The 25,898-nt window shown below is 36.5% G+C and overlaps 1 protein-coding gene across 4 annotated transcripts in view; it reads left to right on the top strand.

The window, feature by feature from the left end:
• Nucleotides 1-18,878, top strand: part of LOC123769811 (TATA element modulatory factor) — a 36,837-nt gene extending 17,959 nt beyond the window's left edge. For all 4 annotated transcript variants that reach the window (XM_069301270.1, XM_069301268.1, XM_069301269.1 and 1 more), the window contains 14 exons: nucleotides 1,467-1,552; nucleotides 2,118-2,221; nucleotides 2,752-2,893; nucleotides 3,887-4,080; nucleotides 4,656-4,868; nucleotides 5,648-5,854; nucleotides 6,408-6,607; nucleotides 7,411-7,511; nucleotides 8,189-8,280; nucleotides 9,874-10,174; nucleotides 11,178-11,289; nucleotides 13,925-14,103; nucleotides 16,443-16,520; nucleotides 18,317-18,878. In XM_069301270.1, coding sequence (XP_069157371.1) covers nucleotides 1,467-1,552; nucleotides 2,118-2,221; nucleotides 2,752-2,893; nucleotides 3,887-4,080; nucleotides 4,656-4,868; nucleotides 5,648-5,854; nucleotides 6,408-6,607; nucleotides 7,411-7,511; nucleotides 8,189-8,280; nucleotides 9,874-10,174; nucleotides 11,178-11,289; nucleotides 13,925-14,103; nucleotides 16,443-16,520; nucleotides 18,317-18,340 — 2,033 coding nt within the window. In that variant the 3' untranslated portion in view covers nucleotides 18,341-18,878. The remainder of the gene's footprint in view (nucleotides 1-1,466; nucleotides 1,553-2,117; nucleotides 2,222-2,751; nucleotides 2,894-3,886; nucleotides 4,081-4,655; nucleotides 4,869-5,647; nucleotides 5,855-6,407; nucleotides 6,608-7,410; nucleotides 7,512-8,188; nucleotides 8,281-9,873; nucleotides 10,175-11,177; nucleotides 11,290-13,924; nucleotides 14,104-16,442; nucleotides 16,521-18,316) is intronic.
• Nucleotides 18,879-25,898: the final 7,020 nt, after the last annotated feature.

The raw sequence follows: 25,898 nt of genomic DNA, 5'->3' as shown, positions 1-25,898 counted from the left end.
TTGTCACCTTGATAAACAATGTTGGTTCATCCAAAAATTTGGTTTAATAATACATTTACACATGCATTGGGTCTTTACTTCACCTTCATTTAAACAGTATGGTATTGTAGTAAGTTTTCAATATTGATAATAATAATAATAATAATAATAATAATAATAATAATAATAATAATAATAATAATAATAATAATAATAATAATAGCAATAATCTTATTCATAAAATAATATAATACTGTACTCTATATGGTTCATGAAAATGGTGAAATTAATATTACATTGTTGAACAAACTTAAATATGAAGTCCCTAGCAGATTAGTACTGTACTGACAGCTCTTGTATAATGCAGGAGAGTCATTCCTTGAAATCTGTGCTTCATGAAATCATGATTTACAAAGATAATGTTACAGTATATAGATTAGAATACAGTAATGTGAAATATGTTCCTATCTACCAAAATCACCCTTTCAATATTTGTATTTCAATAAAGTGTCTACCTGAACATAATTACTAAGTACTTGTGTCACTTGCTAGCTGTGTGTTTTCACCATTATCCCCAGACTTTCCCTGTGAACCAGCCCCCCCGTACCCTGTTGTTTACAATGGTAACTCCATGACTGGCGAATGTAAATCTTGTCAAACTTGTAATGAAAGTCGGCCATAGAATTTTTTTTAACCTATTTTCAGTGACTTTTCCATAGCACCCAACTCCCATTGTGTAATGTTTGATATAGACCAGGAGAACCTGACTGTACAGTTTTTACATTGCTCTCTAGGCTTTTCCATGCTACAGTGTCTAAAAGTTATTTATCAAAAATTAGGGCAATAACTTCCCTAACTTGGTGAATGAAAACTGCATTAAATTAAAAATTGAAAGTTTCTCATGTCCTACACTGCTTCATTTGGTCAAGGTTTATTAGGATAAAACCAGCATTTTAGGTGAAGTGGGCCAATTTCTAGTAGTGACTGAGTGAGACTCATTTCTCCCAAAAATAAAAAATAAAAATAACCATGGGAGCTTTTTGAGACTGAGCTCATTAATATCCCTTAACCAAAACTCTTCTCTTACTCAAGGTATTTTAATGATATGTTGACAAACCAATTAATTAATATTTAAGCAGAGATAGTTTTGTAACTATTTTTAAGATACACTAACAGTTCTGGCACCTCCACTGACCCAAACTGTTTCCTCCACTGCAGAATACTTACTTGCGTGTATACTGTACTTCAATATATATTTTTCTGTATTTGGTTGTATTTCATTTACTGGTAAAATGTCTGGACAAGTCCAACCCATGGATACACACACATGCTGACTCTGCTGGAACTCTTTCACATTTCACAGTGGTTCTGAGGACCACAGTGCCTTTTCCCTTTTGTTGCATCCTGTTTACTGAAAGCTCATATTCCATTTGTTTTTCTTTATTGTGAATTTTGTTTATGCTTATTTAAAGGAAAATGTTCCTCAGGTCATCGCCGTAACCAGTCCAATTTCTCGGAGACCAGCGAGAGCTCATCTGACAATCACTCGTCAGAAGTGGACAAGCTGCTTAAGGTCAGACTGCCAAATTGCCATTTAAAACACATATATTACTGATTTTCTGCCAAAGGGAATAATCAAGATCAATGTTCTAAGGGCATGTTGGGCTGGATATAAGTTACAGCATACACAAGACGGTTTGCCAACAGATTTTATAACCTACATAACCTAACCCAACCCACCCCAACCAAGCCTAAAACAGCCGAGCTTATGCTAGTACAATCTACCCTAATAACATACACAGTTTTGTTGAATAGTAAACAAGCTTTGTTGAACCACCTTGTGTACAGTTTGATCATACACTAGCTGAAACAACTATTACAAGCTTGCATAAATACCATAAGCCAAGCTTTTTGGAAATGCAATACTGAATGCTCAGTACTGTATGTTTTTTTAAGTTTTCTCTAAACTTGTCAAGATAAAAGCCTAAATAATAATGGAAATAGGTTTTGGGAACTGGGTATACACTGGATTTTGGAACTAGGTACACTGTACAATGATTTTGGATATATAATAAATATATATATATATAATATATATATATATACACACACATACATACTGTATATGTGTATTTCAGAAATTATCTCAAATAACAGAAGTACTGGAATCACGAGAAACCAAGGTGATGGAGCTGAGTCAAGTAAATGCAGCCTTGCAGGACATGAACCTACGTCTCAAGGCGTAAGTTGGCCATCTCTAATAACTATTGATTAAATTTTGTCACTTCCTGGTAAAAATATTGATTATATAAATATTGATTTATAATTAATATTTGATCATAATCACCTTCTTTTCTGAACTTCATGAAGTATCAGCCCAGATATAAAAGGGAAGTACAGTAATACGTACAGTATAGGAAAAGAATATACAGTACTACTAAGTAATATGCTCTTAAGGTCTTAGAAGACCTTAAGCAACACCACTTTATTGTCCAGATCAGGTGATTGTAGGACCTTGTGCTACAGAGGTATTTTCATTGTTATCAGGAAATTTAAGGCTGGAGTTTTAAGTTTTTGTTGCATGATGTGGATCATGTTTTTTAGTTGTAATCCTAATTCTTTTGAGTTCAGGTTTTCTTTGCATCACAGTTGTTTCAGTACAAGTTCCTATAGGTAATGATGCCTGGAATACAGAGAAAGAAGATATAATGAATGATACCGTTCAGAAAGCAGGCGTGGCTGTGAAATCTAATAATTTTATTTTAACTGCAGTAACATTGAAGAGCTGGAGGGTGGGAGTGGCATGGAAGCAACGGAGTCGTTAAGGGAAGAGTTCACGCAGCGTCTTGTTACAATGGAGAGAAAATTCCAGCAAGCATTACGAGAGAAAGAAGCCATAAAAAAACAACTTGAGGTATTTACATGTGTTTTCTGATACCGGTAAATACTCTGTACTGCATAGTACAGAAACCTAAGAGAACATTAATATCTTTATTGCATACTATATTTTGCATTGAAGTCAATTTGATTTAATAAAATTCACGTGTTAAGGGGATTGTATATAAAGTACTAAATAATTCATTATATTAGCCTATAGTGGTTTAGGGAGAATTTGTGCATTTAGGGTGATTTGGAATGCATTTATTATAAATGTATATATGTATAATAAATATATATACAGTATATAATAATGTTGTGCACCATAGTCACTACATGTTTTTCCAAGAACCTGCATATTTGCATATGCTATGTTCTGCTGGCATAATTCTTGTGCCTCAACATTCATTGAGTAAAACATTAAACCATTTTTACTGAGCTCTCCAAAATGTGAGAATACCAACAGTACTTTGCAAATTGGTGTGTTGAGACCTTGTTCATCTCCAATGAAATCACAATAGAATGATACACCAAGAAGCATTATGTGGTTCTTGTAATGTTTCTCAATTTAAGAAATGCTTCCACTTAACTCCTCTAGCACATCTACTGTGGTCCAGTCTGTAGTGTGTGTGTGTGTGTGTGTGTGCTTGAAGAGTTAATGGATTTGGGGTCTGTTCCATCATACAGTTTCAGTATTTATTCAAAGATTCATCACATTTTTGTGAGTTCATTGTGTACATTCTCTTACTGTACTTGACATTTGCACTAGCATTCATAGTGTGAATAATCCAAGTTGCTTATAGAGTTATAAATTTTATCCATAATATCTTGTATGAATCTTTACTCAGAGGTCCTTGTTCATAGCTATTATACAAATTGTTACTTAGAGGGCCTTATTTGTATAAAACTTAAATTGTTATAATTCTCGCTGGACTGAACAGGTGTACAATAATGTGAATCAAACATATTTTGACATAAATTGAAAAACATTTACTTTACAATGGTGTTTAATCATTTTTTTATTTAAAAGGAAGTGCGGGCTGAGGCAGCAACAAGGCTGAGCTCAGCAGAAGTGGAGAGGGACAGAGAAGAGCGAGACACTGTCATACGGGAATTGAGGAATGAAGGAGAAAAACTTAGTAAGCAGCAACTAAATTACTCCAATATTATAAAAAAACTCCGAAGCAAAGAAAAGGAAAATGAAACGACTTTGAAGACTCAAAAGTTTGTAATACACTTTTTTCAGTGTTTCTCTCTTGAAAAACAATTGTAAACTTTCGTCAATATAAGCTTCAATAGATTGATTACTTAACATTTTATAATGTTGAATTAATAAATTTTAGTGCACTTTTATTTTGTTTTTTGCTTTAAAGGACATTGTGGATGATTATCTAATGAATAAATCTCTTGGGTCATGTGGTGAAATTGAACTCACATTCTAGATCACCCCAGATGTGCACATTACCTGCTAGACCACAGAGAACTTAAAAGCAACACATCCCTAAGCTCTATTAGCTAGATATTTTCCAAACTAATTTCAAGTTTAGTAGAACTTCAAGCTGTGTTGCTTTAAAGTTCATCGGGATCTAGGGGGTAATGCGTGCATTGTGTTGACCCAGGATACAAAATCAGTTTCAACGCATTGCTCCAAAAGATTTTCTCGGATCCATCACACTATTCTGATTTCATTGTAGATCATCCTCTCCTCTATTATTCATAATACCATCAATAACATACTGTTCCTGTATACTCATTGTTCTCCGATCTACAAACTTGACACTTGTGGATTTTTACTACAGAGACAAGCTTGAGGAGCAATCTCGTGAACTAGAACGTCTAAGAAAACAACTATCTGCTAAGGAAGAAATGGAACGTCGCCAGATTGATGCTGTCTGCCAACTTAACATAACTAACCAACGTTTAGAACAGATGGTTAAAGATACGAATGCAGAAAATGCTGAATTAGAAGGAAAAATGAGCGCACTTAAGAATGCCTTGGATACTGCATACAGGTGGGTTTCTTGACAGCTCTCTGTGGTGGTTGGTAATCACGCTATGATTATTGATGCTTTACTATAGGAAATAATATACACATAAGAAGTGAGCTTTTTGGTCATGATGTATTGGTTGATTGTAAAGCATAATCTTCTAGGTAAATGTTTTCAGAATTTTGTTGACTAAACGTATTCATACCATTTCAATTTGAATAAAATGGAAGAATTAAAAAATATAAAATGTGTATTAATAAAGAAGCAATAAAGAAAACCTGGATAAAGTTACAGGTTAGGTAGTGTCAGTATTGAGAGAGATCTGAAGCTCCCTTGTAACCGGGCTTACTTAGTCACTGATATGTCACAAACTTTGCTTCAGTTATCCAAACACCCAGAGATATCCGTTTGTATGATAATCCAGATCGCACTATACTACCGGTAATCAACAGTAACATGTGATTAATGTGCCCTAGAATGCAAATACTATAGTTCAAGATATAGTACTGATAGATTTTGATTAGATATTAATACATCAAAATATTATTAATCATTTGCACAATGAAATCACATAAATGATATGGATCTTTGATCAAATACTGTATTGAATCCACACAAAGAGATTGAACCTGCATTCCTGGACTCTTCAAGCATATACATTATACCTTAGCACATACACTGTCAGTGTGTGTGTGTGCCTGAGGAGTTCAGGTATGTGGGGTTCAATCTCATTGTACAGCCTCAGTATGTTCTTATTATTAATCTTTTGTTTTGTTGCAACACTGAATGTTGTTGTGATTCAGGGAGATGACGGAGCTACAGAGAACAGCAGCAACGAAGGATGCAGAAGCTCAGGAACAAGCATTGAGTGCAGAGGTGGGAGCACGCAAACAACTGGAGATAACGTTAGCAGAAGCTCAAACACAAGCGCATAGGGAGCAAGAGGCCCTTATGGCACAGCTGCTTGAACTTCAAGATGCACTTAGCAGAACTGAGACTCAAGCCAATAGGTAATGTTGCACTTTCAGATACTCTTCTTACAGATACAATTGGCTTAACATAAGAAAAATTTATAATTAATTTAAGAAACTTGAAATGAAAATGAAGATTATAATCTTGGATTAAAATTAATTGGGCTTAGAAACAGAGCTACATTTGGGTCGTGAACCCATGGAGGATAAGGTGACACTCGGTTGACAGTGTCTGTTAAACTAGTTATATGAAAGACATGAATATATTGTGTGCACAATGTGCACAAAAAAGATAAGCACTTTTTTTTAGTCTTCCTATATTGTATTGTTAAAAAGCATGCCCTGACCATAAGAAAAATATGATGAATCCTTGATTGTCATCTCATCTCAATTGGTGTGGGGTACCTGAAAAATCTTGGGAAGATATGCCCAACATTGGTCAACCTTAAGATAATGTGTGCATTTAAAGGATTAAACTGAAAACTATCTAAATTTGAACATCCCATGGAAGTAGAATGTGTTGAATCCCATCTTGCAGAGCCGAAATGTTTTGTATTCTCTAATGTTATTCATTATAAATTTTGTATGACAGGAAAGAACGCCAGCTTCGCTCAGATATTAGTGAACTACAGCAGAGAGTGTCTGAAGCCGAAACACGGGCAGAGGAACTCTCTGGGGCAGTAAGTGCTGCCACGAGACCTCTTCTGCGTCAGATGGAAAACTTGCAGAGCACTCATACCTCCCAACAGGCTTCATGGGAAGCTCTCGAGTCTACTCTCACTCGTCGCTTAAGTAAGTTGGTGCTTATTCGTGTCATAGCATTCATTTTAAAATTGATTTTTAATCTTATTTCTTTAATCTTGTATAAAGATAACCGAACCTTATCTAGCCACTGTAGTTACTAATATTTACTTTGCTTTGCATTGTCATGAACCCTAAATCAGTATTGTATGATTGAAGTTTTAGGTAAATTTTTGTATATCTGGGTTAGGTTATTAATCACATTACAACTTAGTGTCATTATTCTAGTTGTTTTACATACCATTTTGCCTACTTTATGATACCCATAGTTTTTGCAGGCACCATATATACTGTATTATATTATCTTATTATCACGGACACTTCATCCAGGTGTCTGTTGGGAGATCAGACTTTTGCAGGCATGACTAAATTTCATTTTGTCCACCAATGTTTATACCTTTATATAGTTCTGTTCCTAAGTCTAATAAAAAATTTGACTAAATTTGTCTTGGCTGCAGGGCATGAGCTTCATGCATTAACCTGCCACTGACTCTAAAATGAAAACCCATAGAGGAGTATATGTTCAGTCCATTCTCTCAGTTTGCCATTGTGTAAAAAATTGTTTTGTCTAACCAAAAACATACAACCTAACTAACCTATCAAGGTCAGTGCACAGAAAACTTTAATATTACAGTGTTTCAATTTTTACTAATATGTCACACTTTTAATGGATTGGTCAATTCTGCTAAAAATCCAACATGTTAGGTGAGAGGATGGGTTCATGGGTCATCCAGTGATGGGTATGTGTGTGGACTAGTTGTATCTTTAATGCACTAATGTGTTGTTTTATGCAGATGATGCACAAATAGCCGTAGCAACAAGCAGCGAAAAAGAGAGAAGTGCACGAGAGCAGTATTCTGAACTGGCGGCAAATACATCGATGCTGCAGACGCAGGTAATTATTTGATGTCATGTAGACTTCAGTACTTTTATGTAAAGAATTTGTAACAATAAACAGGTTGGAAATAAGGAAAAATATTATTGACGAGGGCTGGCATATATGGCATCATATGGTGCAACAGAACGAGTATCTACCTCTTCCAAAATCTTTGTTGGCTCATCCTATTCAAGTCATGGGTTACATCACACACACACACACAGTCAAACAGCTAAAGCATGAAAACTTCCCAATCATTTGTTATTGTTATAAACAGCCTCCTGGTGTTTTGGAGCTCATTAACTGTTTAATAATTGTAAACAAAGCTGCCAAAGATTGAGAAAAGATGTACAGGTTCGTAAGTGTTTGCGTAACTGCTTTGTGAATCTGGCCCCTGGTCATTGGTAAAGTTATTTAATGTCAGGTGTCTAAGCCCTTATGGATGTGAATATTAATTCACGAAAGCACTTTGATTATTTTTATTGTTCTCTACTATGTGGATACTTATGCACTACATATTACTCCTATGTGAATAGTTGTGCACTACATATTATGCCAAAAATAACATAGTTCAAACTATAATACATACTATATACAGGGGTTAACATGGCTCAGAAAATTAATTACAGTACATGCTAACTTAATGTCATTGTAGGGTGATTCATTTACTGATGCATACACAATAACCCTTGCAGATGGCCAACTTACAAGCAGTAAACAGCAAGTTGTCATCCCAGCTTGACATAACAACAGCAAAGTTGGAATCATTGTCAACCTCTCGTGCTAAGTGAGTTTTGTTAGTGAAGGAACTGCGTATTATTAATGGGTGTTAATTAATGGGTATTACAGTACTTGTTTTTTCTCCCTTGTTTTTATCTTGAAATTACTGAAGCCTTTCATAGTTATCCAATTTATATCCATTGTTTCGAGTTATATAATATTGGATATAAATTGGATAAGTTTAGATTCAGGAAAGACCTGGGTAAATATGGGTTTGGAAATAAGGTGGTTGATCTAAGGAACAGATTACCAGGTAACTTAATAGACATGGGCTCAATGGATTGTTGTAAGCGTTTGTGTTTAAGTGGGTATAAATAGAAAGTGCCTTGCATGAGCCAATAGGAACTGCCTCACATCTGTCAATAGGAACTGCCTCACAATATTCTCTTGCTTGAGCATACTAAAGATGATCATCTAGCAGTGACCCATATTTTAGTTGGTGAAGGTGTAGTGAGTAGTAGAATCCTATACACGATGACAATTGCATTTTAACTCTTGGAATGTGCATAGCATAAAGCAACTGTTATGTAACGGTTGCTTGTGTTTATAGGGTACCTATAAACTGACCTTTGTGGGGTAAGTCAGCTTCTTGCTCTAGGAGGAGTGGGATTAGCCTAAATACAGGTTTCATGTCCCCAACAGTGGAAGTTATTAGAATGAGCACTGCTACACCATCATCTATTCCTATCCTATTTTGTCTAACCCAATCTTTCAAAGAACAATCCACTTTCCTTCCCTAACTGACCCTATACTCAACTTCAATTGCACAAATATATATTTTCTGGGGTTGCAGCCTCAGTGGCTTCCCCATAGCTAATTCACCTTATAGAAATGGGTAAATTAGTATTTACCCATTTCTTTCCTGAATCTAAGTGAATTCAATTTATATCAACTATTTTGTGTTCTATATTGGGTTGATATATTTAACAGCTAATTAATATCTCCTTTATTATACCCTCTCATACATTTGTATACTTCATTCATGTCACCCCTTACTCTTTGCCTTTCTAGGAAATGTAAATTACGCTAATTATTTTGTTATATGTTAGGTCTAATTTCTAGGATTAACTTTATCCTTCTCTTTACTTATTCAAGTGAATTATGTCCATTCTATAGTATACAGTACTGCCAAAATTGGAGTACATATGTAAATGGGGCCTAACAAGAGCAAGATATATCTAAAAAATAACATTAGTTCATTCTAATGCTAATGCTTCTCGAAATAAATCTTAGAATCCTATTTGCCTTATTCTAAACATTTATACATTGAGTTTTAAGCTTTAGATTCATACTGAACATGACTTTTAAGATTTTTTTTGCATTTAGATTTTGCCACTTTAGCACTTCCCAGTTGATATCTAGCAACTATCCTTATTACAGTACATAGCTTTGAATCACTACATTTTTTCAGCATTAAGCTGCATCTGCTAATCTTGAGTCCTTTTTAAAAGCCTATCTAGATTACCACGAAGTGATTTTGAGGCTTCTGAATTTATTACATGACATTACTCATAAGGAGCATTTATTGACATGATTGTCATATAAAACCAGAGTGTGTACATGGAAGTTCATCATAAACAAAATTTAATTTTAATTTTAGAGAAGCTACACAAATTGAAGCTCTGAAAGCATCCTTTGCCGAAGAGATTGCAGAAGTCAAGAGAGAACGGGATAGTTTAGAGCAACAGTTGGAGATAGAGAAGACTGCGGTTGCTGCAGAGAAGAAGAAAACGCTTGCTCTTCAAGATCAATTAAAAGATCGAGAGAGGAAACTTTTGCAACTAGCAAGCGATGGGCCGGAGAGTCATAACAGCACTCCACGATCCTCGCCCACCCCATCTTTGTCAAGATTGTCGGTTTCGGGGTCACTGTCTGAATCCTTCACTGGTTCACAATGGGGGGTAAGTTGTATTTCCCTCTGGTTTAAATATGAGAGTTATATTTCAATTACTGTATTCAGTGTTGAAAATGCAGCTCATTGAGAGAGATTTCACAAGACTTCATGAATTATTTTTTCTACCTAATTAAATATGAATCGCAGACCAGTGCAACAGTATACATTAATTTGTATTGTTGCATAGAGAATGTGCCACAATACTGTGGCTGAAAAAATAACCCAACCACACTTACGAAGCAAAAAGTGACGAAATTTCCATCTCTCCTGGAGATGGAAATTGACACTTATCAAGTCAAAACTCAATTTCATATGTGGGTAGACGTGTTGTTATAACTGTATTTGCACTACTTTGGTTTTCCATTGTCAGAGACAGGAAGCCAGGTAGGATGCAACCCACAACAAATGCTTAACTTCTAGGTACTTATTTCCTGCTAGGAAAACAAAGGTATCACTTACAAGATCAACTACAGTACTAACCTTCCTCAGGATGCAGCTCAGAACAGTTGCCTAACTCCTAGGTACCTATTTACTACAAAGGAGAACAAAGGCATCAGCTGTAAGATTCCCCCCAGTACAACTGCATCCTTTCCCAGGAGATAGACCCCAACAGTTGCTTAACTCCCAGGGACGTACAGTATTTCCTGCTAGGTGAACAGATAGTTGCAGGTGCCTGGCAGGTTATGTTTAGCTTTGGGGTTCCAATACTCAAGCTCTTGGGAGCTGCTGATCCCCCAGAATGAAGCCATTCATTACACAGTGCTGTGATTTTTATTCATTTGGTATTGCATCATTTGATACTCCAAATGCCATTTCTCTAGATTTATGTAATGTATCTAATATTTTCCTTTGTATCGAGTTCCATGAAACTGGGACTCGGCTGTACATGTACTCATTATGGTGTAGTGGATTGAAATATTATATAATAATAATTGAGAAATATTTTAGTGTATAATGTCTTGATATATTATTTCATGTTTAGCACACCTTCATTGCAAATCATATAACAGGATGAAGTGTTTGAGTCGGGCTGGACCCGGGCAACATCACTGTACGACTCCATGCGTGGCAACACCACAGCTACTGTAGAAGCTCTAACATCCCAGCTTCGGCAGAGAGAAGGCATGTATAATTAATTTGCATTTTATGTATATACAGTATGTGAGAAAATGTAAAATGTTATGTCAGTTAAAAAATAAGAGCAAAGTCACATAGAGAAACATTGTGTGTTGAACTAAATGAAAAGCATAATGAGAGTTATATAAATCCCATCAAATATCAACAGAATAGAATAGAATGCTTATCTGGCCTTAATATCTAGGATATGTGAGTATAATATTGTCTACATTATAGGGGACTTATATTTTAATAAATTAAACCAGGACAATAAAAATGGAATGATGAGGGAAGAGAATTGTTGGAATTGGTTAATGACTGCTTTCTTAAACACTGTATTAAGGAACCAGTACAAGAAAATAAAATACAATGGTTCTTCTTTTATCTGGCTCAATGCTCAATAGCCAGGGATTGGGTATAGCTAGGCAGACAATTTTTTTTCTGGGACTTTTTCTGGGAATTTTCTCCTTTCTGTGACTTCCCAAACTATTTGTCTGGTTAGCTCCAACTCTAATGCAACCCCATCATGACTCTTGTGAGTCATGAGTTCCCATTGGAGAACAGAAGCAGTATCTGACCCCCCCTCAGTAGAGGCATGGAGAGTCTGGGGATAAATCAACCCAGACCAATAGGAAACGTAGTCCCAAAACAATCAACTGCATGGAGAAACATTGGCAACCCTGATAAACTATGTTCACACTCATCAGCCAGCCCCAACCACTGGTTAGTTATACTCCCCAGCCACCAGGGCTCCAGCCATCTGACCACCTCAGATATGCACTGCCCAAAGATGATCCACTAAATCCTGGAAGGAGGGAGGGCAGATATAGGGAGCCACTGAGAAAACACACCAGACAGGTATGCTTCATAACATTCAATGTTGGACTTCCTTGAAGGCTTCCCTTGGTGGGTTCCTAAGCTGTCTTACCACTGAGCACAGAGAAAATAAGGCTCACCAAGTGAGGATTATCCAGTAACCCAAAAGGAAATCAGTGCCAGGGGGGAAGACTCAAAAACCAGGCTCTAAGCACCCGGACAAAACTCCAAAAGCCATGAGTGCAACACTCTTCCAAAGACATGGCAGCAAAGTAAGCCCAAAGAACTATAAACTCAAAGTCCATTGTAAGGGGGAATTGCTTGCATCAGAGAAGATAATTCTGCTTCTTACTCGACATTCAGTGAACAGGAAGATATCTAAGGATAAAATATCTAAGGAAGATACCTCTGAAACAGGATAAAATATCTAAGGAAGATATCTCTGAAACAGGATAAAATATCTAAGGAAGATATCTCTGAAACAGGATAAAATATCTAAGGAAGATATCTCTGAAACAGGATAAAATATCTAAGGAAGATATCTCTGAAACAGGATAAAATATCTAAGGAAGATATCTCTGAAACAGGATAAAATATCTAAGGAAGATATTCTTGAAACCACTATGGCATATGAATCATTAAACAACTATGATCCTTCTTTTAAAACAACCTGTCATCCAAAAATGATAGTACTTATTGCAACTATTGGTTAAATGTACAAAAATGCATTGTTGCCTCCCTAAAAGTTCACATTTTGTGCTATTAATTTTGTAGAGGGCACAAGAAGAAGATGACATTACTACCTAAACTTTGCTAGTCCTAGTATTAGCACACACACATGTATTGAGGTCTAAAAGTGCATATATTAGGGCTAGGATTGCTTATTTAGATCCCTAGGACAGGTTAGGTTAGTTAGGTTAGGGTGTATAGTTACTGTTTCACATTTTGTCATAACATTTATAGTACAGTATTCCAATAGTATAAAGCAAACTTTTTTTGGTACAACAGTCTATTTCTTTAACCAAATAATTCTTTGAAGTACTGTACTATCATTTTTGGAAGAAGGGTTATTTTAGAAAGTGAATTCCAAGTAATACTGTGAAGTGTAACACAATGAAATCACGATGACATATATTGATGATATTTTGAGCAGGATGGCAGTATTGAACCAATGTCCTAGGTCACCCCAGACATGTTCCTTAACCCATATCATGGTCCATGGGTTATGGTGCACATCTGGGGTGACTCTCAACACTGGTGTTATCCTGCTGTCCTGCTCCAAGGATTTTCTCATTGTGTTTGCTGAGAAGTTTGGTTTTGATTGTCATCAACTTTAGGGTCTATTAATAACCGATATTTTCATAATGCAGTATGAGGGCAGACAATACTAATAAATGCATCTCATAAGAAGTTATATGTATTTGTTTAATTTTAAAAGATAAATGATGATTACCTGAGGTAGGTGAAGATGATAATCATATGATTTGAATTAATCTTGAAATCATAGTGTACTATACAGTACTGTATTGTACTGTACTTACAAGTAAATGTATTATTGTGTTGTTAACTGAAAAATATGAATGGGTGATTTTGTTTATATTAAAATTAATATTTTTTTGTTGAGAATAAGTCACAATAACATGGGTGAAAATAATGAAATCAGCCCACACACAGGAAAAGTAGAAAAATGGTGAGTTTTCACCCCATCCTGGATGTCCAAAACGTGCTGAAATATTGTTACTTTCCTTTCTTTTCATGCGTGTGGGTTGGGTTATTGTTGTGTTACTGCAGGACTGCTAAATTATATACATACATAATTTATTAGGAGAGATTCATCATCTACAAAGTGAAGTTACAAGATATGAAGCCCAGAGAGAGACGTTGGCACAGGAATTAGTATCTGTGACCAATCAGATTGAAGCCTTTCAAGTTCAGCTAGAGAGTTATCAAACACTCCAAGACCAGTATGCAGATATGGAACAAAAGTACAATGCTCTGCTCCAGGTATATAAATTTATCACTTTTGTTATGATGCAGGTTGCTAGATTTTAGTTTGATCTTGAAATATTATTATTATTATTATTACTGGTAAGGTAAGGTAAGGTACTGTAGCTATTCTACATTATTATTTTAGCTATTCCACTTGGAGGCTCCCTAAGGCATAATGGTTGAGAGGGGTCTAAAACTTAAGAAAACTATGTACCTTCCTCTATGTCATCACTACTATTTAAAGAAACCTAGCCCAACCCAACCCAATTAAAGTAAGAGATAAAATATTGTGTTATATATGTTTTATATATGGATGCCTGATCAGAGATCAAGCTGCAAGGACGTTGATTCTTGGAACCAATGCAAGGTAACCTGCATGTGGTGTGTGACATCACTATGATGCCATAATGTTAATCTTGGTACAAGTTTTAGATCCTAATGCAGTCCTTACCATTCCCATTGGGCAGGCTGACAATTTGTTCTGCCATAACAGATCCTTTTGAAACATCCCAGTTGGGTCATACTGGTGCTAGGAAAGTACTGGAGGTACTGGCTCATTCCAGCTCAGAGTGAATGCAAAAAGTACAATTATTGGGTGAGAAGAAGAAGAAGAATTATGAGGAGAAAGCACCAAGTCAATTGGCTATATAGCACATGGAAGGGTTATGAGGGCAAGACAGGAGCTGGGACCCAAGGACAATGTGAAGGAATGGGACCTAACCACTTTGATCGTTGGGAATTGAATGTCAACTTGCATGAAGCGAGGTCATCACTGTATTGACTGAACCAAGTAGTTGGACTTAGGCGAAAGGATAGGTTGGTATGTATCCAATCTGTGTGTGCTTCAACACACACTGTTGAGCACACTTCAACAGTGGAGTAAGGGAAGTGGAACCTTAAGGGAAGTTCCTCCCCTTAAGGTTCCCACAACATTTGCAGTCCCAGATCAGTGTGCTTCAACAGTGCATTCCTCCTTTTAAGGTTCCCATTACACCTTCAGTCCCTAGGTGCTTTGCTTTAGAACTAGGCATTTAGTCATGGAAATGGGGCTTATGTTAGGGGTATACAGCTTAAACCTTGTATTTCTAGATTTTTATGTTCAATTTCTATATTAATGGAGAGACATGTTAGTTATTCTTGGCAAGTTTCCGCCAAATTAAAATGACTTGTTTATTTGTTATAATTATGGATTGACCCCTTATGATTCCTCAGCATAAAGCCTGGATACAATTAGGATGCACAAGCTCTTATATCCATGGTAATGTGATTGACAAAAAAATAAAAATATGTACAGTGGTATCTTAGTGAATGACTGCCCTAGAGTACGATTTTTTTGGTATACATCAAATTCATCATAAAAATTGAATTGGTGTACGACGTTTTCCTTGGAATATGACATCTGTTGATACGTGTTTGGGTGGAACGAGCACGTGGTATTGGAGGGTGGGGCAATTGTTTACCAGTGTATCCCGCCTACCCGCCCAGTGACGACCACGCTTCAATTCTTTGTAAAGATTTTCAATGTTTTGTGCTTTTTTGGTTTCTGAACATAAAAGTTCTTATTATATATTATGCCATGGATCCCAAGAAAGTCAGTAGTAAAGTTCAACCTAACAAAATGGTTGTGAGGATGACAATAGAGGAAAAACAAGAGATCATTCATAAACATGAAAATGGTATGCGGGTTGCTGATGTCCCTTCCTCGTTAATTAAGAAAATGTGTGCAGGATGGGAAGAACTGCAAAGTTTTACTGAAAAGTGTCACCCAGATAAAGCTGTAACAGGCTGTTGCATTAACCTTTTTAATGACAATGTGATGTCTCACTACTGACAAGTGTTAAAACTTAAGGGAAAAACAAGTGTCAATGGACAGGTTTTTAGTGACAAACAAGCAGTGAGCCACAAACAGTTCCTAGTGGTATGCCTGCAAAATGTAGGAGAGAGAGAGTACCCCAGAAAAGTCATCACTGCCTGATGTTATAATGGAAGGGGACTCATTCCAAACACTAACACCTCTCCTCCTCCTCCCCCCCCCCCCCATCCCTCACCATCTTCCATACGCCAACAAGAATCCTCAATAAAGGTAAGATATACATACAGTACTGTATTGTAGTACAAAATGAGTGGTATTCGGTATAAAATGTATTTTTAAGTTAATATTTTTGGGGGGTATGAACAGATTAATTCAATTTACATTATTTCTTATGGGAAAATAAGTTTTAAGTTTACAAATTTTTGGTGTGCGACGTGTGTCTGATAATGGATTAGGCTTGTAAACGAAGGTACAACTGTATAAATATATTTCTATTTATTTTTAATTTAGATTATATGTACTATATATGTGATCTTGACAGATGCATGGAGAGAAAGTGGAGGAGGTTGAGGAGCTGCGGCTGGATTTGGTAGACGTAAAGGAAATGTACAAAGCTCAGGTTTGTGGTTGGCAATGAGTTTAATATATTCTTGATTACTTAAATTGTTATTTTCCTCATATCCCCTATAAATATCAATATTTCCCAGAGTAGCTAACCTCATTTAATGTTTATCTAATATTTTCCCTGTATGGCTAACTATATTAAATATGCTTGTTTAATATTTCCTTGTATGGTTAATTATTAAATGTTTATTTAATAATCCCTTGTATAGCTATCTTTATTTAATAAACTGTACTTATTTAATATTTCCCTGTATGGCTGACTATGAGATACATTATTTCATATTTCTGTATTGGTACTGAGTATAGGTATATAAATGAGGTATTTTTCAGGTTTTATGTTACATCACATGATGTGTTGCTGGAAAATAGACATAGATGCATATTTTCCTTGTATAATCACAGGAAACACACAAGCCATCTCTGGCCTAACTCTGTGACGAAATTGAAATTAGTGTGATAGGACATGTTGAAGACTGTGTAAGAGGGTAGAGGTTTTGTCATAAAGATTGGATCATATAGTAGGATTATAAGATAGTAAGATTGGTCATATAATTTGATTGTGAAATATCACAAGACTAATATATTTTCCAGTACATATTATCTCAAACGGGTGATAGTGGAAGGGTTTATGACATTCTCTATCTTAACTTTAGCAAAGTTTTTGATTCTGTGCCTCACGAGAGACCATGGTATTGAGGGTGGTCCTAAATTGTTGTTGTTGTTTTAGATTTAGCTACTCAGAACGAAATGTCCATGTAGCACGGGCTATGGTGAGCCCGTAAAGGGTCCCAAGTTAGATTGGAGCTTAGTATTTCAAAAAAAGCAGAATGTTAGCATAAATGGAGTCAAATCGGAGTAGGTGACTTTTGTAAGTGGAGTGACCCAGGACTCTGTCATATGACCTCTGTTTGTAACCATATACTGTATACGAACAATTTAGACAATGGATTGAACAGCAATGTTTGCAAATTTGCTGATGATACAAAAATAGGGCCAGAAATAAATTCAGAAGACACAATTTTGCTGAGATGCTCTAGATAAGCTCTAAAATGTATCAAAGACTGACAGGGCAGGTTAACACTAAAAATGTAAGGTTTTGACCATACATAATAATAAGTTATCAGATGTCAGCTGAATAATGTTGAAATGGGAAAAATTAGAAAGCAAAACAAAGTATTTGTAGGTCATGATTTGTAGGGATCTTAAATTACTGTAAAAAAATAAATACCTAAATGTATGGAATAAAACAAAAAGTATATTTAAATTTATTTCTAAAAGTGTAAGAATTAAAACAATGTTCTCTCCAGCTTCGTTTTGCTCATTAGACTTAATTTAGATTATGCAGTCCAGTTTTGGTCTATGTACAATTAAATAACATATTCACTAATTACTGTATATGTTATTACTGTATATGACTGTATATGTTACAGCATCTTTTCTTATCCTGAAATATACCATGCCGACTTAGGGACACCGGTCTTATCTCCCTCATGTGAGCAAAATATATTTGGTTACCGTTTGCTTTGCAATCGGATTTTTGTTCTTTTTCTCAGTTTATACCAAATCAGGAAATGCTATACGTCTATATTTGCCTGAATGGTTACATATGAACATAAAGTTCAATCAGCTTATCCATGAGATGTTAGACAAATGTTTCTCTAGTATGAAGGTATAGATGTGGTAAGCGTGAGGAGTTTTATTGGTTTTTATTTTCACTATAAAAGTATATAACTTAATAAAATAAATTAAATATACAGTATGTACTATTAATACTTTCTTATTTATTTACAGATTGACCAGCTCCTACAGAAATGATGTTAAATATTCATCAAGACATTAGATGTAAAAACATAAAAACTACTTAAGTGAAACATTTAGTTTCTTGTACTTTTCTAATTTATCACAAAATATTTTTGTGATACAGTATACATATCCTGTTAGGTTGTGTACCTGCAAGTAGATCACATGGTGAGATTAACTGAAGAGAAAACAGTGAATATTTTACTTTCCGTTGCAGACATCATGTAGCATTTGCTAATATGCAGGTGGAACTTGTCACTTTCTAATGTTGTAACAATACACTTCTACGGAGTGGTGTGCCATAGACGTTATAGGGCGAGGGCTTCATTCTGTTTTTCTTCTATAGCCTGCCTATTGAAAGAGAGTTGATATGTATATACTGTAATATATGATAAATAGTTATGCACAGTCTAATTGTATATTTTATTAATATGTATAAATATTGGGATATTTATTTGTTAATGAGCTGCATTCACCAAATTTTATATAAAGTTTGTTTACTAATTGTATATAAGCTGGCAATCATTCACATCAACATGTTGCTACATAGACAGTAGTGTTTCATATCATCATCACCAATTTCTGGCATGAGTTATTCCCCAAATTTACAAAAGGGTGACGTGTGTGTGTGTGTGTGTGTGTGTAATTACCTAAGTGTAGTTACAGGATGAGAGCTACGCTCGTGGTGTCCCGTCTTCCCAGCACTCTTTGTCATATAACGCTTTGAAACTACTGACGGTCTTGGCCTCCACCACCTTCTCACTTAACTTGTTCCAACCGTCTACCACTCTATTTGCGAAGGTGAATTTTCTTATATTTCTTCGGCATCTGTGTTTAGCTAGTTTAAATCTATGACCTCTTGTTCTTGAAGTTCCAGGTCTCAGGAAGTCTTCCCTGTCGATTTTGTCAATTCCTGTTACTATTTTGTATGTAGTGATCATATCACCTCTTTTTCTTCTGTCTTCTAGTTTTGGCATATTTAATGCTTCTAACCTCTCCTCGTAGCTCTTGCCCTTCAGTTCTGGGAGCCACTTAGTAGCATGTCTTTGCACCTTTTCCAGTTTGTTGATGTTCTTCTTAAGATATGGGCACCACACAACAGCTGCATATTCTAGCTTTGGCCTAACAAAAGTCATGAACAATTTCTTTAGTATATCGCCATCCATGTATTTAAATGCAATTCTGAAGTTAGAAAGCATAGCATAGGCTCCTTGCACAATATTCTTTATGTGGTCCTCAGGTGATAGTTTTCTATCTAGAACCACTCCTAGATCTCTTTCTTTATCAGAATTCTTTAAAGATTTCTCACATAATATATAGGTTGTGTGGGGTCTATGTTCTCCTATTCCACATTCCATAACATGACATTTATTAACATTAAATTCCATTTGCCAAGTGGTGCTCCATATACTTATTTTGTCCAGGTCTTTTTGAAGGGCATGACAGTCATCTAAATTTCTTATCCTTCCTATTATCTTAGCATCATCAGCAAACATGTTCATATAATTCTGTATACCAACTGGTAGATCATTTATGTACACAATAAACATCACTGGTGCAAGAACTGAACCCTGTGGTACTCCACTTGTGACATTTCTCCATTCTGATACATTGCCTCTGATTACTGCCCTCATTTTTCTATCAGTCAGAAAATTTTTCATCCATGATAGAAGCTTACCTGTCACCCCTCCAATATTTTCCAGTTTCCAGAACAACCTCTTATGTGGAACTCTGTCGAAAGCCTTTTTTAGGTCCAGATAGATGCAGTCAACCCAACCATCTCTTTCCTGTAATATCTCTGTGGCTCGATCATAGAAACTGAGTAAATTCGATACACAGGATCTTCCAGATCGAAAACCATACTGTCTGTCTGATATTATATCATTTCTCTCTAGGTGTTCTACCCATTTAGTTTTGATTAGTTTTTCCAATACTTTCACTATTACACTTGTTAATGATACAGGTCTATAATTGAGGGGGTCTTCCCTGCTGCCACTTTTGTAGATTGGAACTATGTTAGCCTGTTTCCACCCGTCTGCTACGATTCCTGTACACAGGGATGCCTGAAAGATCAGGTGAAGTGGAATGCTGAGCTCAGATGCACATTCTCTCAGAACCCATGGTGAAACGCCATCTGGGCCAGCTGCTTTGTTCTTACCGAGCTCCTTGAGCATTTTTTCCACTTCGTCTCTAGACACCTCTATGTGTTCTATGTTGTTCTCTGGAATTCTTATTGTATCTGGTTCCCTAAAGATTTCATTTTGTACAAACACACTTTGGAACTTTTCGTTTAGTGTTTCACACATTTCCTTTTCATCTTCCGTGAATCTATTTCCCATTTTCAACCTCTGAATATTATCCTTTACCTGCAATTTGTTGTTTATGAATTTATAGAATAGACCTGGTTCTGTTTTACATTTGTCCGCAATCCCTTTTTCAAAATTTCTTTCTGCCTCTCTCCTCACTGCCGTGTAGTTGTTTCTCGCATCTTTGTATCGCTGGTATGTTTGGGGGTTCGGCCTCTTCCTGTATTGATTCCATTTTTGTGTCTTTCGGTCTCTAGCCCTCTCGCAATTTCTATTGAACCAATCCTGTTTCCTAGTTCTGCATCTCTGTTTTGGTATAAATTTTTTTGTGCCTTTATCATATATTTCACAAAACTTGCCATACATCTCATTCACTTCCTTGCCTAGCATCAAGTCTGTCCAATTATACTCACTAAAAAAATTTCTAAGGTCACCATAATGTCCTCTCCTGAAGTCTGGTTTTTCAACTGCTTCAACCTCCTTATTTTCTTCCAGCTTATAACGCATTGCATACTTTATTCCCAAAAAGACATGGTCACTTTTACCCAAGGGAGGAAGGTACAAGGTGTGTGTGTGTGTGAAAGTAATTTAGTTATTGGGTGTGTTTGAGGTAAATATTTCAGCCAAAAAAAAAGTAAAAAAAAATCCCCAAACTTCTTCCAATACGTATCTCCAATACCGTCCCAGATTTTGTCATTTGGCATTATCATGTAGCTTTCTTGGCTTGGTTACTACTAGTCTTCATATATTTAAACAATACAAATTGAATTTTATTATGTAGTTAAAGAGAACTTTCATAAGGATAAGATGAATATTACAGTAATAAAGTTATTGTACTCATAGTAAATCATCACTTACACCTTACAGGGTATGAATTTAAAGCAGCGAAAGACTTACAATAATGTGACTAAAACAATCCAACCCCCAAATTTGTGAAGAAATAAATGACAACATTTTGGTCCATCCTGGACCCTTGTTAAGCCATGTCAGTTTAATAACGAGATTGAAACTAATAACCCAACCCTCACGTATGAGCAGAAATAAGGGGTGGCATTTGTCTGTCATGGACCCTCATTTCTTTTCGTGTGTGAACACGGGTAGGTAGGTACTCTTTGTGATCAAAATTTTAAGTGATTTATAGATGTTAAACAATTTATAATTTTAATGATCAGAATATATATTAATGTATTAGTTTGCAATATTATTATTAGTTCATATAATATTACAAACATAATTGGTACACATTTGTAAATCAGAGATGACGTACGCATCGAGGCAAACATTATGCAGTGGTAGAATAACTGCCACTGCAAGTGTAGAAATAATAGTACCATTTAGTGAATCACATTTTTGTCTGTGAATTTAAAGGTATGTGTGATATATTGCCATCATGGCTTAGCACTCTCTTTTTCATAATACTTAAGGGGTACTGTATTTGTATAGATGATAGTATGCTCTATTATGAACTACCATTATTTCCCAATACTAAACCCATTTCTTTTCTCAATACTTTTCTTATTTACAGTTTAAGTAGCATCATTTTGTAAATGTATCTTTCTCTTATTATTAATATATCCATTACCAAATACAACTTAGTAGGTTGTGGGTTGTATCCAGGGGAAGGTCATTTGTTGGCCAGGAGGGACCTTGATGAGCCTAATGGACTTCTTGTCCTCAAATGTTTGAGGCAAAGCAAAACCATTATAGAGTAAACGAGATGCTACCAAGTTTACATGCTTTGGCATAAGAATAAAGGAAACTGGAAAGATTTTTGGCCCATGAGGCAGCTCCTATTTATAACTACCCAACACACACACATTCATGTACAGTACTTATGTCTAAGGTATGCTTGAAGCAACCCAGCCATCCCATGTCTATTTTGTTACCTGGGGGTGTACCTAGCCTGTATTTATCCACATCCACCTGTTTATGGTCATATTAAATTTTGCATTTGTCAGAGACAAATTCGTCATAATAATTCTCGTCAAGGACAGGATACATGTTTTTAGGCTTATCGAGGACTTAACGGAGCGCCGCCCTGCTCCTTATTGTCCAAGTTGCATTGTCCCTCTTACAGTCGTACATATCCTGACTTCCAGGATGAGCGTGTGTCTTGCTTTCCGACCGTCCCTCGCGGTCACTTGTCCCTCGATAGAATTCTTGGTGAATCGTATACTTTTGATATCGTTCGCCTTATGCGTTTCTGTTCTCGTATTGGCATCCTTGGTGATGTTTAGTGCCCTCTGATTATTTTGCGCATTTGATGGTGCTACATAGCCTTCCCAGTTTGGTGCTTTCTTTTGATAATTACTTAGGCCTATCAAGGGGCACCCAGGCCAACTGCTGACTTTTTTGAGGTTGCAACAGTTGCCTAACTCCTGGGTACTAATATAGGCGGACAAAAGCATCAGGTGAAGGGGGAAATATATCCTGCCTGGGGAGTGAAACCAGGTACAGTACTTCAATTGTCAGTCGAGGACTTGTACCACTGTGCTGTAGCATATCCTAAATTATTTACTTATACTACTTTAGAAAAACAAAAATTCTTGAATGTCTAAATTGTGAAATTAGAATGTGATGCAGATAATCATCGACAATGTTTCAGTCCATCCTGGACCATTAGCAACTCATCATGACTGGATAATTGTCCAGGATGGACCGAAATGTCACCAGTCCATTTTTCAGGTTGGATTGGGTATCGTCATAAGAGATCTCATTTTTGGTTGCAAAATTTATATTTCAAATTGGAACATTAATTTCTAAAGATTTCGACTACAAAAACAATACAGTACTGTAATTAGTTATATGTATTGTATAATTAATAATTTCCAGTCTGGTGCAGGAAGTCTGTACACTGTACTTACTTATCAAGGCCCACAGGCCAACTACTGACTTCCCTCAGGATGCAACCCACAACAGTTGCCTAACTCCCAGGTATATAAAAAAAAATCTGACTTTTAGGGATGCCAGGTGCATCATAGCATAAACAATATTTGCCTTTATCATAAGTGGCTGTGTATCAAATGTTCACTTGCATGATGGTGTCGGAGTGCACACTACTGTACTTGTGTGTTTGATGATTGTAAAGTATCTAATATTTGTATTTTCTATCATATAAAGTTCACTGATTTTTAAATTAAACTGTGCTAAGTCGGCACAAAACATCACATTAAATTCTCAACAAATACAATTCCAACAGTTTACATTTAATATAGCATTTCTGAACTGAAATTCACATTGAGCAAAGTGCATAAAAAGTGTGGATGTAATGGTTAGCATGTGATGAGTGTCCACTATGCAATAAATTTATTTAAAAATATTAAATCACTATATTAAAGTTTGAGAGGAGTAACTGAACACCAGTCTGGTGTAGTCAATGATCTTTTCTATTTGTTTTACATGCCAATCTGTTATTTTTGCAGCTTCATGTGTCCATTCTCTTTATAGCTATTGGAGTAAAGTTAGAATTTTTTAAATTTTCAGATTTAAATTTCGTTATAGGCTTTTCCTCCAGTTTGAAACAATAGCAGAAAACTATTTATTTTTCGTAAGTGTTGTGTATGCTTGAAATATAACACGCCTGGAATAGCACTCAGAATCTGTGATTTATAAAGTACTGTGCTGTATTTTAATATAGATTCAAGACTGATTATTTTGCATTATTAGCCTAATAAGTATTTTCATCTGAATTTACCAGAGGGCCAGCATCTTTATAGTGTCCTCCCTGTCCAGCTCCTCGTTGCCGTGAGGGGGCTTCGTGGGCGGCTGCTGGAGTGTGATGCTTCTTGGGACAGTCCTCTTCACTTTTGTAGCCTTGTGCTCCTGCTGCTGTCTCTAATTGTGCTGGACGACTTTTCCTTCCGTTTCGTTTTTCTCCCCCCCCACCCCCTCTTCTCCTTTCTCATTGTCATTCCCCGCCGACCTTTTGCCCGCTTTGATTCTTCTTTTATTTTGACGTCTGGGTGTTTGGGGAGGAATATTCTTGCACCCGAAGAACTGTAGTACCCAACATCCCGAGTGAGGGGACCCTTTTATTGTCAATCCTCCTTTAGTCACTGAACCCGATCTCGACGGATTGACGGTTCTTAAGGTGGCATTTGTGGGGCATATACTCACGATGCACCTCTGGGGGGCCCCCGGCAAGATCGGCAACATGTCTCTTGTTGGGTGTCCTGCCTCTAATTGTGGCTCCATGGTAGGTGTGGGGACACATTCGTGAATGAGTCTTTCCTAGTTTTTATGTCAGATAATGTTCCTCTTGTACCTTCTCAGGCTCGTGGGGTGGGCGACCAAGCCCCTGAATCGGACTGTGTTGGAAGACCAGGCTCTGTAGCCCCCGACCTTGCTCCTCCTTTGACCCTCCTGGCTACTCTCCTCAGCTCCCCTCCCTCCTCTGAGGTAGGGTCGAGTTCACAGCCCCCCAGTGACCACCTCGTCCCCTGGCACACCTGTCTCATTGTGACTACTGTGCCTTTTAACCCCCCCCCTCACTCTGGGGGTTCTCCACACCATCCCCGCCACAGCCGCACTCGCATGATCCCTTCCCATACTAATACAACGCCTTGTTTGGTCCCGCTACATGGGCTAAGTACTTTGATCTCCACCATTTGGATTCTACTACTCCTGATGATTTCTTCCTCCATAAACACCTTGTTGATTTGGTAGATGCCTCTTACTTTTAACCCCACCAGTTACAGTACGCATGTCGTCGCTGCTGCTTCTCAGGATGCAGCTACTCAGCCGCTTTGTCCTGCATTTGGGAGACCCCCTGTTCGGGTCTCCAAAAACACTTAAATGCCAGTGTTGGCACTGTTCTCCTCCCACACCATGTTGCAACTGGTTCAACATTCTTGTTGAATGTTCAAATTTCCAGGACGAGGCAAAGCTTGCTTTCCGATTGTCCCTCGATAGAGTTCTTGGTAAATCAGATACTTTTGACATCTTTTGCCTTAAGCATTCCTTCTTGTATTGGCATCCTTTGTGATATTTAGTGCCCTCTGATTATTCTGCACATTTGGTGCTACATAGCCTTCCCGGTTTGGTGCTTTTTGAAAATTACCTACTTTGAAAACTAGGAGAGGCTAGCCCCACAATATCTATATATAGGTCAATTACCAAGGTTCAAAATGTTCTAAATATTAATAGTCTCTTTAATATTTGTACTGTTGCAGTCCCACTGAATGTTTCCTAAATACATTTCAAACTCAATTTGTTATTTAATGTATTAAATATTTTGAATGTTAATGATGGACAAGGAAACAACATAG

The sequence above is a fragment of the Procambarus clarkii genome, chromosome 45 (assembly GCF_040958095.1).
Source record: "Procambarus clarkii isolate CNS0578487 chromosome 45, FALCON_Pclarkii_2.0, whole genome shotgun sequence".
Taxonomy (NCBI): domain Eukaryota; kingdom Metazoa; phylum Arthropoda; class Malacostraca; order Decapoda; family Cambaridae; genus Procambarus; species Procambarus clarkii.
Note: the sequence above shows the minus strand (reverse complement) of the source record. Positions and strands in the feature narration are given on the sequence as shown.